General features: G+C 39.8%; 1 protein-coding gene across 2 annotated transcripts; it reads right to left on the minus strand.

Annotated features, from left to right (window-relative positions):
• Window positions 1-8082: 8082 nt before the first annotated feature.
• Window positions 8083-9856, minus strand: LOC124870279 (regulator of G-protein signaling 13-like). 2 transcript variants are annotated; one of them, XM_047368872.1, is made up of 5 exons: window positions 9695-9856; window positions 9533-9592; window positions 9378-9439; window positions 9115-9281; window positions 8083-9002 (listed from the first exon to the last, which is right to left on the minus strand). In XM_047368872.1, exons 1-5 carry the CDS (start codon window positions 9838-9840, stop codon window positions 8817-8819), a joined length of 621 nt encoding a protein of 206 aa, XP_047224828.1. In that variant the 5' UTR covers window positions 9841-9856; the 3' UTR covers window positions 8083-8816. The 2 variants fall into 2 exon arrangements, with proteins under 2 accessions (XP_047224828.1, XP_047224827.1); XM_047368871.1 differs by having other exon boundaries at window positions 9533-9595; window positions 9695-9855.
• Window positions 9857-13683: the final 3827 nt, after the last annotated feature.

Below are 13683 nucleotides of genomic sequence, written 5' to 3' on the forward strand. Positions count from 1 at the left end.
TCCTCATGAGCAAACTGCTCCAGTTGTCTCAGGTTTGAAGGGTGCCTTTTCCAGACGGCATGTTTCAGCTCCTTCCAAAGATGCTCAATAGGATTTAGGTCAGAAGGCCACTTCAGAATAGTCCAAAGCTTTCCTCTTAGCCATTCTTGGATGTTTTTAGCTGTGTGTTTTGGGTCATTATCCTGTGGCAAGACCCGTGACCTGCGACTGAGACCAAGCTTTCTGACACTGGGCAGCACATTTCTCTCTAGAATCCCGTGATAGTCTTGAGATTTCATTATACCTGCACAGATTCAAGACACCCTGTGCCAGATTCAGCAAAGCAGCCCCAGAACATAACAGAGCCTCCTCCATGTTTCACAGTAGGGACAGTGTTCTTTTCTTTATATGCTTCATTTTTCTGTCTGCGAACATAGAGCTGATGTGCCTTGCCAAAAACTTCAATTTTTGTCTCATCTGTCCATAGGACATTCTCCCAGAAGCTTTGTAGCTTGTCAACATGAAGTTTGGCAAATTCTAGTCCGGATTTTTTATGATTCATTCTCAACAATGGTGTTCTCCTTGGTCGTCTCCCATTAAATCCACTTTTCCTCAAACAATGTCAGATGGTGCGATCTGACACTGTTGTTCCTTGAGCTTGAAGTTCACCTTTAATCTCTTTAGATGTTTTTCTGGGCTCTTATGTTACCGTTTGTATTCTATGTCTCTTTGTTTTGTCATCAATTTTCCTCCTGTGGCCACGTCCAGGGAGGTTGGCTACAGTCCCATGGATCTTACATTTCTGAATAATATGTGCAACTGTAGTCACAGGAACATGAAGCTGCTTGGAGACAGTCTTATAACCTTTACCTTTAACATGCTTGTCTATAATTTTCTTTCTAATCTCCTGAGACAACTCTTTCCTTCGCTTCCTCTGGTACACACCATGTCACCAAACAACACAGTGACTACTTGTAGCCCTATATAGAGGCCCACTGACTGATTACAAGAATGTAGACACCTGTGATGCTAATTAATGGACACACCTTGATTTAACCTGTCCCTTTGGTCACATTATTTTCAGGGGTACCATCATTGTTTATTTTTAAAAATAATTCTGTTGAAGCATGTTTGAAAAGCAATGTTTGACTTCCTTTTCTTCATTTTCATAAAATTTTTATTCATTATTGCCTTTCTCAGATTCAAGTTATTTCTGTGACCATTGTGGGTTTTTCTTTTATTAACCGAGGGGTACCAACAATTTTGTCCACGTGTGTAAACGACTCAAAACTCATTCAGAGGTTCACATTCCTTTACAGCAAGAGGTACACTCAAATGGTTTAGAACAAAAAACATATGTATAAATACATATACACACATAAGGCACATTTGACTCGCATTTCTCGTGGCTATGATTTGCTAAATGGCTCAGTGCAGATGACACCACCACTGATCTGACTGGCGTACCCTTGTTTGAGACCTCTGATTGTTCTTTGATTTAACATTAGCAAGCACAGCTTTGTGTCTTTGTATTCCACTGTCTAAGAATACTTTCCAATAAATACCTTTTTTTTTTTCCTAGTTTTATGTAAAGGGAGGGTTATAATACTTAAAAGAAACATGGTACAACCCACCACAATTGTGTCTGGGGAAAATGTATTATATTTTGACAAAAACTACCAACTATAGTTAGATTGAGTGTAAGTCATCTAATTTTATACTGTTTTTATACTGTTTTATACTGTTCTATCAGTGCTGAACAAAGTTTAGCGTTGGTAAAAAATGAACACTTTCCTATCTAAAATTCTATTTTTTCCTCTATAAATTTTGAATGCACCTCTTTCCAGCCTTGACAACGATCAGGTCAAGGATCAAGGAAATCAAGGAGAAAGTAGGAAAAAATTTAAACACCATGACTCCCATCTTATGCCTGATTGGTGGCATTGTTGGCAACTCTCTCCACGTTACAACTGTATACTTTTGTCTTTACATTTCAGTTGTTTACCCAGCACTCACTGCTCTGAATGCGGAGGACATTAAGTTTAAGTTGAAGCATTGGTTCTGGGTGCTTAACTTACCGCTTGATAGTTTGTACTTGAGTGTTTTTAATAAGTGCTGTAGGATAGCTTAGAAATAACTAATTAAAGCATTCTCTGCATGACACCAGCAGTCTACGTTTTAATAGGCAGAAGTCTGTGCAGTCTGGACTGGTTTTGGTTCAAACAGAAAGTAAAAATATAGCTGCCACTTCTGCATTTTTAAAATGTCCAAAGTACCTGGTCCTTTGGCTATAAATGTACATTTCTCTTTATCCGAGTTTTGCTACATTGAGGTTACCAGGTGTGTTTTTTTAAATAACTTTTTGCAAATTATCATATCCCATTTAGTTTAATCATTCCATCTCAGTTCCTCACTGCTGATTCTTTCCATGCAGCTATACATCCAACTCTATCAACTCATTCATTTTCTCTGCTAGGTTCTTCAGATGTTTTATCTGTAGTCATGTTAATAAAAATTTTTGTCCTTCTGATTGATGGAAACTGATCTCTATCTGGAAGCAAGTTTCCATCTTAAAACACTCTCACCTGTCTGTGAAACACACCTAAAACAAAGGCTGCTTTGTTGAACTGGTCAAACAGCATCCCAGTCACACTGTGTTCACAGGTAGTGTGATTCCTGCCAATATTTTGTGTCTCAACGCACGTGAAAGCTAAAAACATGGCTGTCAAAAGTAATTATGTTTCCTGTAACAGTTACCTTCCCATGTATATGGTGGATGTTTTTACTTTTTGGATAATTGAAGATATTTTTAAAGACATGTGACAGAATAAGAAACACAGAAATCTTCTTTGGCAAAAATATTAATGACTTAGGGGCTTTTATTGCCACAGTTTCTTGCGCATTTCGATTTAAAATCAAAAGGTGCTTCTGCTGTACTTTGGTTGTGTATGTGGTCCTGTCGTTGTCTGTGCTCCCTTAAAAGTACACAAGCGAGATTAAAGAGGATGTGGTGAAGCAGTCAGGCCTGAACACTTCCTCTTTAATTTTTTTTAACCTTTTACAGAGTGATACCTGGTGTGTTCTCACAGATAAACTTCCTTTTTGGTGTTTTTTTTTTCTTTATACAGATGCAGTTTTGGTTTTAATCCTTTCTGCTGTCTGAGGACAAAAATTTGTCAAGGTGAAGTGTCTTTCCTGTTATAAATAAAAGACTGAACTGTAAACCAAGGTGCATTAGGCAGTAGTGTAGTGTTATGATAAGAAAGCCATTCAAAGGCATGAAAGCCAATGAAACATGACAGCAAGGCTGATTTGAGAACAGATCCTACGTACACACATGGACAAAATTGTTGGTACCCCCCGGTTAATGAAAGAAAAACCCACAGTGCTCACAGAAATAACTTGAATCTGACAAAGGTAATAATGAATAAAAATTCAATGAAAATGAACAAATGAAAGTCAGACATTGCTTTTCAAACATGCTTCAACAGAATTATTTTAAAAAATAAACTCATGAAACAGGCCTGGACAAAAATGATGGTACACTTAACTTTATATTGTGTTGCACAACCTTTTGAGGCAATCACTGCAATCAAACGATTCCTATAACTGTCAATGAGACTTCTGCACCTCTCAGCAGGTATTTTGGCCCACTCCTCATGAGCAAACTGCTCCAGTTGTCTCAGGTTTGAAGGGTGCCTTTTCCAGACGGCATGTTTCAGCTCCTTCCAAAGATGCTCAATAGGATTTAAGTCAAGGCTCATAGAAGGCCACTTCAGAATAGTCCAAAGTTTTCCTCTTAGCCATTCTTGGATGTTTTTAGCTGTGTGTTTTGGGTTATTATCCTGTGGCAAGACCCATGACCTGCGACTGAGACCAAGCTTTCTGACACTGGGCAGCACATTTCTCTCTAGAATCCCGTGATAGTCTTGAGATTTCATTATGCCTGCACAGATTCAAGACACCCTGTGCCAGATTCAGCAAAGCAGCCCCAGAACATAACAGGTCCTCCTCCATGTTTCACAGTAGGGACAGTGTTCTTTTCTTTATATGCTTCATTTTTCCGTCTGCGAACATAGAGCTGATGTGCCTTGTCAAAAAGTTAAATTTTTTGTCTCATCTGCCCATAGGACATTCTCCCAGAAGCTTTGTAGCTTGTCAACATGAAGTTTGGCAAATTCTAGTCCGGATTTTTTATGATTCATTCTCAACAATGGTGTTCTCCTTGGTCGTCTCCCATTAAATCCACTTTTCCTCAAACAATGTCAGATGGTGCGATCTGACACTGTTGTTCCTTGAGCTTGAAGTTCACCTTTAATCTCTTTAGATGTTTTTCTGGGCTCTTATGTTACCGTTTGTATTCTCTGTCTCTTTGTTTTGTCATCAATTTTCCTCCTGTGGCCACGTCCAGGGAGGTTGGCTACAGTCCCATGGATCTTACATTTCTGAATAATATGTGCAGCTGTAGTCACAGGAACATGAAGCTGCTTGGAGACAGTCTTATAACCTTTACCTTTAACATGGTTGTCTATAATTTTCTTTCTAATCTCCTGAGACAACTCTTTCCTTCGCTTCCTCTGATCCATGTTGAGTGTGGTACACACCATGTCACCAAACAGCACAGTGACTACCTGTAGCCCTATATATAGGCCCACTGACTGATTACAAGAATGTAGACACCTGTGATGCTAATTAATGGACACACCTTGATTTAACCTGTCCCTTTGGTCACATGGGTACCATCATTTTTGTCCAGGCCTGTTTCATGAGTTTGTTTTTTTAAATAATTCTGTTGAAGCATGTTTGAAAAGCAATGTCTTACTTTCATTTGTTCATTTTCATAGAATTGTTATTCATTATTACCTTTGTCAGATTCAAGTTATTTCTGTGACCATTGTGGGTTTTTCTTTTATTAACTGAGGGTTACCAACAGTTTTGTCCACGTTTCTATGTAGAAGCATTGTAGAAAAAGCCTGTCTTTTCATTAGGCATATACAAAGCACTTGGACAGCCTACGGGTTGGGGGACAGGTTCTGACTGTTGTTTGTGCTTATACATCAAATGGCAGTTCAGACTACACACCCTTTTTGGTCTTTTTAGCTGGCCCGGGAATACCTTGAGATTCCCCGGACGAGCTGGCCCAAGTGGCTGGGTAGAGGGAAGTCTGGGTCTTGCTGCTTAGGTTACTACCCCCGCGACCCGATCTGGATAAGCGGAAGATGATGGATGGATGGATTGTTGTCAAAACAGGTTCTGGGAGGAGCCGAAAGGGTCGGGTACATTGTGGTATGGGTGGCGACAGAAGGCGGAGACCTTGGCGGTCCGATCCTTGGCTTTAGAAGCTTGCTTTTAGGACGTGGAATGTCTCTTCTCTGGTGTGGAAGGAGCCTGAGTTGGTGTGCGAGGTAGAGAGGTTCTGGCTAGAAATGGTCAGGCTCACCTCGATGCACGGCTCTGGCTCTGTAGCCAGTCTCCTTGAGAGGGGTTGGACACTCTTCCACTCTGGAGTTGCCCTTGGTGTTAGGCGCTGAGCTGGGGTGAGCATACTTGTCACCTGTACACTGGGGTTCACCCCGGTGAACGAGAGGGTAGCCTCCCTTCACCTACGGGTGTGGGGACGGGTTCTGACTGTTGTTTGTGCTTATGCACCAAATGGCAGTTCAGACTACCCACCCTTTTTGGCCTTTTTAGCTGGCCTGGGAATACCTTGAGATTCCCTGGACGAGCTGGCCCAAGTGGCTGGGTAGAGGGAAGTCTGGGTCTCGCTGCGTAGGTTGCTGCCCCTGCAACCCGATCTGGATAAGCGGAAGATGATGGATGGATGGATGGATTGTTGTCAAAACAAGTTCAAATGCCCCCCTGTTAAATATAAACTTCAGAATGTTGGGTACGAAGCAACTTGTGGCACACACCACTATTTCATACCTGGAAAAATGAGGTCAATCGAAAGTAGAAAGATGGAAAATGATGGTGGGGCAAAATGATCATCACAGAAACATATCTGAGTATTTTGTTCAGATCCAGAGAAACCTTTTTGTGTTTTAGATATTTTTTGGCACTAGTGGCCTTTATTTATTTTGACAGTAGGCAGACAGGAAAGAGGGGTAGAGAGAGGGGGAGAAATTCGGCAAATGTCGCCGGGTCCAGGACTCAAACCCGGGACAGTCACTTCGAGGACTGTAGCCTCTGCACATGGTTGCGTGCTTAACCCCTACACCATCAGTGCCACGCCAGACCCAGAGAAACCTTTAACTCTATGAGACGCAGAAACCACATATCACAAAAAGTTTAGAAATAGTGTGAGTGTGAGAAGTCATGCTCCAAAAATAAACTCCAAAAGATGTATAACCTAAAAAATTATAAGATAAGTAAAGCATAGAGAACCCACACTCAACACAGCAGGACTTTTAACATCTCAGGATGGTACTCTATTTGTCCCATTATGAACAATTTGAAAAATGTTGTTTTAGGAGTTTGAAAGAGTAGATATATATAAGGAGCAGAATATATAAATTGGTGCTTATGCTAAGAGGGCGCACCAAATACGTCCAATTTACAATACAAGACAGTACACGATATTGTCTTTGTGATAACAGAGATGCAATTTTATGGAAAATTAACATAACAAATTCCACAAAAAAGATAAAGGTCTCACAGTTCAAAAATTGTGTAATCTTTGGCATAGAATAAACCAGCCTAGAACTGACTAGTCCATGTACAGTATTATGGCTATATTATTCTTAAAGTGGTTCTAAAAAAAAAAGCTTTGAAAATGCCTCTCTTTGTGTTTTCTCAAATAGGATGAATAGCTCATTCACTTATACAAAAATGTCAAAGTATTTTTTAAAGGATCACTATACAGCGTAGGACTAGGTAGTTTAATATTAATCAGTCTAATTCCGTTTTTGAAGAGGACATGATTAAATGAAGACCAGATGAAGCCCTCTATTATGGGGCCGATAGGAAGCTCCAAAGAAGATGGTAGCTTTAGCATCTGGTGACTAGCATTTAGCCAGTGGATGTATTTTCAGAGAATTTTCAAACTATTGTATCTGTCACCGTTTTCTTCTTGCTTAATTTTTTTTTTTTTTTTACAGAGTAGTACCCCAAATGATTCATAATAAATAATTTTATAGTGGATTAGGCTTCTTTAATGCTCATGTAACCAAGTGTTGTCAGCCAGCCAGACAACAGCTCTTTCTTAGCTGACTAATGTGACTGTGGCTCAGTAGGAAGAGTAGTCGTCTTGCAACCCGAAAGTTGTGGGTTTGATTTCTGCTTCCTCTTGCCACATGTCAATGTGCTCCTGGGCAAGGCAATTAATTTCAAGTTACATACCAATCTGCGTATAGGTGTATGAATGTGTGGGTGTGATTGGGTGAATGTGGCTCTAGTGTAAAGCACTTTGAGTGGTTGGTATGACTGGAGAGGCGCTATATCAGTTCAGTCCATTGACCATTTACTCTGTCAGAGCAACTCAAAAACTACTTTTTTTCCTAAAAGTCTCCAGCATAGATACAACATGAAGCTAAACATAACGGATACATTTTTTACATTCTACTCAATCAGACAGAGATAACAGCAATAATAGCACTTGGTGAGACAGACCTCACTTAGAACAATGTTCTGGTGTTTTAAAATGGCAAGCTTTTGTAGTAGCAATGACTGAAACATTTAGCTACTTTAGAAAGATATAGCATAATGCTCAAATCTATGACTATGACAACTTAGTCATATAGGTCAGTTGGTTTAAGTGGGGACTTCAGATTCATCTATGCCAGAAGAGATGTATTCAGGAAGTCTAAACTGAATTTATTACAAAGATCAATGGTGTTTCTTTTTCTATTTCATTGTGCCAGATATATTAGTCCCTCTACGCAGTACCCTGGCACATTCTGCTACTTTGAAAATTTTTGAAACCGCTGGGTAGTAAAGTCTCTATGTATGAGAAAGTAGGTAAATGAATGAGAAAAAGAAATGAATGACTTCGTGACTGAGTTGCTTCCTGTGCTGAGGCAATGTGATTCTTACACCCAACCTTAATTGTGGCGGACTGTCTGACAAAAGTTGATTTTAATCACGGAACAATTCAGAACGCCTGTCTCTGGGTTTAAATATGTTTTTATTAAACACCACAGATCTGTTATATGAATATTCACATTTACACACCCACAAGTAGATTTACAACAAATAGCTTATATCATTTCATTACAGATAATATAATGTAATATATGTAATATATCAGCTCAGTGTGTTTGCACTGACGTCAGAATCGGAACCTTTTACATGCATGAAGTTGTGCATAAAACAAGTCCAAACCTCTTATAGCATCTACTTAGATATTGCTTTAGTGCGATAACAATAAACCTGAGTGGAAGTGCCGCTGTAGATAATCCCCAGAGTACACTTTCATTCTGGGTGGAAGGAACTGTGTTCGCCACATCTAGTTTCAGCTATCACTCAGAAAAAGTCCCCAGCATTTTCATTGCACAATCATTGTCTCTTTGGGAAGTCTTTTGCTTTCCAGCTCATTTCGCAACAGCTGATTTTTTTTTTTTTTAGTAGACCCATTGTTGCTCCTGAGACATTTGAGATCAAAATGTTAAATTCAAAGTTTTTACAAGCAAACTGGAAGTCTCACACAGAGTTATCTTTGGAAAAGAGAATCTGTAACTAGATCTCAAACTCTAGAGGAAGATAGGAGCATTTTGTGAATGTTTTGGGTCAAATCTGATGGTCGTCACCCCAGATCTTGATCAACCAAACGCAGATGGTGTACTTCTCAGTTAGTCCAGTGTTTTAAACTGCTTACAGTATGGCAGTACCACATATTTTCTTTACATCCTCATTGGTTCTGAAGTAGAGTCCAGCAAAGTCCTGTAAACGTCTGACTTTAGGAAACGTGGGTATGAGTCCTTCTCCATTAATCCGAAGACAATCCTCTGGGCGTCGTCAAAACACACTGCAGATGGAACCTTTATGTTTGTCCTGATCACCTCCCTGGTCTTGTGATCGATGTTGATCTTGAATTAAAAATGTATAACATTAATAAATAAAAGAAAATTACTGAACCTGTCCTGACTTTTAAGAGACGTGCTAAAAAAACGTCTTCAGTATAAAAAGCTCTCTGCATACCTCTCTGGGAGCCTCTGCTTGAATATAGCATTTGAAGATCTTTTTGGCCCTAGAGGACATTCTGAAGGAAGTCTTGATCTTCTTATAGTCTTCACATACCACCCAAAACTCCAGGTTTTCATCACTGAACTCAGACTTCAAGAAGGCTTGGAATATTTTCATCCCATCTGAACAGATTGGGAAAGTAAGTTGCAATTAGCCGACGTTCTAGAAGAATAGTACATAACAGATTTAAGTACAAGACGATTTATTGGTCAACTTACATTTGGAGGATAGAAGTCTCTCTAGTGATTGTGACCACTGGGACATCTCTTCAAAACAGAGCCTGCGAAAGAAGATTAGATTGTTACTAACACATGAAAGGAGCGATAGAGAAGTGGAGACGTTCAGTTTTAAGGTGAGAGATTTCCTAACTTACTCCTCTGTGTTGGCTGGTTGAGCAAATTTCCACTGAAGCCGAGACTTTAAGTTTCTGTTACTGCTAAAAGCAAACACACAAGACAACACGGGTTACTTCACTGAAAAATTGAAGTAGATCAGTGGAAATTTGAAAAAGTCTTACTTAGAATAAAATATTTACCTGTATCCAAGAGTTTTCTTGTCAATGTCCATGTTTAGGTGTTGCGACTCCCTTGGTGTCAACGTGGCTAGACTTGGCATGGCAACAATGCTTTGAAGTTGTGGGATTTTGTTTGTTAGCCAGCTTTCAGAGTTCTCTGACAGCATCTGTTTGTCGAGCCCGCGCAGCAACTCTATATATGTACAGGCGCCTGTGATGGGGATGGTGAGTAACGTCAGAGCAACAAACCACAGGCAAAGAGGAAGTTGAGGATGACGCAAACGTGCAGCATGCAACTACAGCTGTCTGACTGTACTGTACTCCAACTTGCATTATTTGGTTATGGGTCTGGGGATGCAAATTCGGTGGTAGAAAATTCAGCAGCACAGGCAAATGCTTTAGTATCTTTCCTACTTTGCCTTCATAGCCAGTATCACAATTTCATGTTTTGGAAAAATAGATACTGAAGCCATTCCAGCAACCAAATCTACTGTCAAATTTAAATGAGACATATTTCAACCTGTTTATACTTGAGAACTAATGTTTCTTTTGTTGTTGTTTTTTTTTTAAGTGGAAAGAACATATTTTTTCTTTTACAAATGATTGTGAAACCACAAGAAATGACTTCAAACCTTCATCGGCTCAACAAATTCAGTCATTTTGCAAGCCTTGTTTTGAATTTTTGCTTCTGGTTGCTGTTTACTAACCTGCAGCAGAAGGTAAACGTAAGTTTTTATGCTTTAGTCAAAGTTTTGGAGGACTTTGTTAAAATCTATGCTAGCTTTATTATTGTGTTTTTTTAGCAGTCCTAGTTAAACGTAGTTGAAGCTTCTAGAAATTTTTACCGTCTGCTTTTCTGGGCCAAACGCATTAAAAAACTTACTGTAACCCAGATTGAGCCCAGGCTATGAGCAGGTGGTCTGTCTCAACTTGCCAGTGTCTGAGCCTCAAGTACCAATCGAGGTCAATAAGGGGCCCGAGTGGTTGTTTTCTGTTTGAAAGCATAAGCCCTTTGCTTGCAGGTCCTGTAGCTGCTCGTCAGTTATTTTTTGCCTCACTAGCACAAGCAAATTGTCATGGCCTTTAAAGTAATTGGAGAATGCCATGAGTGAACCGAAAAAACAACAACACTAAAACAATTTTATTTTGACCTTTTTTGAAAACAAATAAAAATAATAAATGTGAATGAATCAACAATAATGTAAAGTTATTTAGCACCAGTAATCATTAATGTTTGCTTTATAAGGATCTGCTTCAACAGAAGTACAGCCGAGAAAATATAAAGAAGTTGCAAAATAAACAGAAGCAGACGACTATAAATTAAACCAGTCGACTATAAAGTGCTGGTAGGTTGTATTGCACTTACCTCTGAAGTGAAGACTTGGATTGACATCTGACCATGTTTCACTTCCAAGGTCAAAACCAATCTGATTTGCTAACTGACCGTGCAAACTACTATTAGTAATACAAGCTAATAACAATGTATTTCTAAGCATTTTGTGCTGTTAAAACAATCAGTATTTCAATAGAACAAGATGCTCATTTGTAACTAATACTATTTAATCTGAGCCATTTTCATCTTCCCGAGTTGGTATACAATTTCACACAATAGCTCTGCAGAGACACAAACACTCCTCTCCTTTGCAGTGGCATACCTGTACAGTGATGACCATCAAAACAGTAAGCTGGTGCTGGAAATGTAAAAGTCCCATAACTTGGCAAGTATGGAAGAGTCTCTGTGACCCTCTACAGATGAAAAGGCAAAGGAAAGCGCTTTTTGGAGGCATTTTGCCTTTGAGGTGGGACAGGAAAACCTGAATCAGAATCAGAATCAGCTTTATTGCCAAGTTCGTACAAACAAACAAGGAATTTGACTCCGGGACACTTTGCTTTTTGTTTTTTGCATTAAAGAGTATACATATATACAATATACAAATATACAGGTCCTTCTCAAAATATTAGCATATTGTGATAAAGTTCATTATTTTCCATAATGTCATGAGGAAAATTTAACATTCATATATTTTAGATTCATTGCACACTAACTGAAATATTTCAGGTCTTTTATTGTCTTAATACGGATGATTGTGGCATACAGCTCATGAAAACCCAAAATTCCTATCTCACAAAATTAGCATATTTCATCCGACCAACAAAAGAAAAGTGTTTTTAATACAAAAAACGTCAACCGTCAAATAATCATGTACAGTTATGCACTCAATACTTGGTCGGGAATCCTTTTGCAGAAATGACTGCTTCAATGCGGCGTGGCATGGAGGCAATCAGCCTGTGGCACTGCTGAGGTCTTATGGAGGCCCAGGATGCTTCGATAGCGGCCTTTAGCTCATCCAGAGTGTTGGGTCTTGAGTCTCTCAACGTTCTCTTCACAATATCCCACAGATTCTCTATGGGGTTCAGGTCAGGAGAGTTGGCAGGCCAATTGAGCACAGTGATACCATGGTCAGTAAACCATTTACCAGTGGTTTTGGCACTGTGAGCAGATGCCAGGTCGTGCTGAAAAATGAAATCTTCATCTCCATATAGCTTTTCAGCCTATGGAAGCATGAAGTGCTCCAAAATCTCCTGATAGCTAGCTGCATTGACCCTGCCCTTGATAAAACACAGTGGACCAACACCAGCAGCTGACACGGCACCCCAGACCATCACTGACTGTGGGTACTTGACACTGGACTTCTGGCATTTTGGCATTTCCTTCTCCCCAGTCTTCCTCCAGACTCTGGCACCTTGATTTCCGAATGACATGCAGAATTTGCTTTCATCCGAAAAAAGTACTTTGGACCGCTGAGCAACAGTCCAGTACAGCTTCTCTGTAGCCCAGGTCAGGCGCTTCTGCCGCTGTTTCTGGTTCAAAAGTGGCTTGACCTGGGGAATGCGGCACCTGTAGCCCATTTCCTGCACACGCCTGTGCACGGTGGCTCTGGATGTTTCTACTCCAGACTCAGTCCACTGCTTCCGCAGGTCCCCCAAGGTCTGGAATCGGCCCTTCTCCACAATCTTCCTCAGGGTTTGGTCACCTCTTCTCGTTGTGCAGCGTTTTCTGCCACACTTTTTCCTTCCCACAGACTTCCCACTGAGGTGCCTTGATACAGCACTCTGGGAACAGCCTATTCATTCAGAAATTTCTTTCTGTGTCTTACCCTCTTGCTTGAGGGTGTCAATAGTGGCCTTCTGGACAGCAGTCAGGTCGGCAGTCTTACCCATGATTGGGGTTTTGAGTGATGAACCAGGCTGGGAGTTTTAAAGGCCTCAGGAATCTTTTGCAGGTGTTTAGAGTTAACTTGTTGATTCAGATGATTAGGTTCATAGCTCGTTTAGAGACCCTTTTAATGATATGCTAATTTTGTGAGATAGGAATTTTGGGTTTTCATGAGCTGTATGCCAAAATCATCCGTATTAAGACAATAAAAGACCTGAAATATTTCAGTTAGTGTGCAATGAATCTAAAGTATGTGAATGTTAAATTTTCATCATGACATTATGGAAAATAATGAACTTTATCACAATATGCTAATATTTTGAGAAGGACCTGTACACATATATAAATAAAAAGGTGCATTTGAAGGACGTCAAAAGGCCACTACATAAAATTTGTTATAGAGAGTGGTGGCCACAAATATGAATAGTACTATGAACATGCTGTAGAATCTTGTAAGATTAACACTCTGATGCTTGTGAGGAATTATGAAAAAGTCAGTAAAGCTTAACTATCTGCAAGAGTGAAGAATTAAAACCACCTGGATGGCATTAACATAAATGTGTCTGTTTAAATATTAGTAACTTGCTGCTAGCCCCGTTGTATCTGGGTCACCTTGCTGGTACGAATTGACACATTGTCAGTATGAAATGTGTAGCGGCAGACAACTTCATTTTCTGGCCTGGCATGAAAAAAACAGATCTACAAGTCTCAAAACACTACAGTGTCTCTCAGGAGAGGCCCTAAGTTGCTATAATATCTTTGATCGAATAGAAATCATTACTCATACGAGCAA

The sequence above is a fragment of the Girardinichthys multiradiatus genome, chromosome 6 (genome assembly GCF_021462225.1).
Source record: "Girardinichthys multiradiatus isolate DD_20200921_A chromosome 6, DD_fGirMul_XY1, whole genome shotgun sequence".
NCBI lineage: Eukaryota > Metazoa > Chordata > Actinopteri > Cyprinodontiformes > Goodeidae > Girardinichthys > Girardinichthys multiradiatus.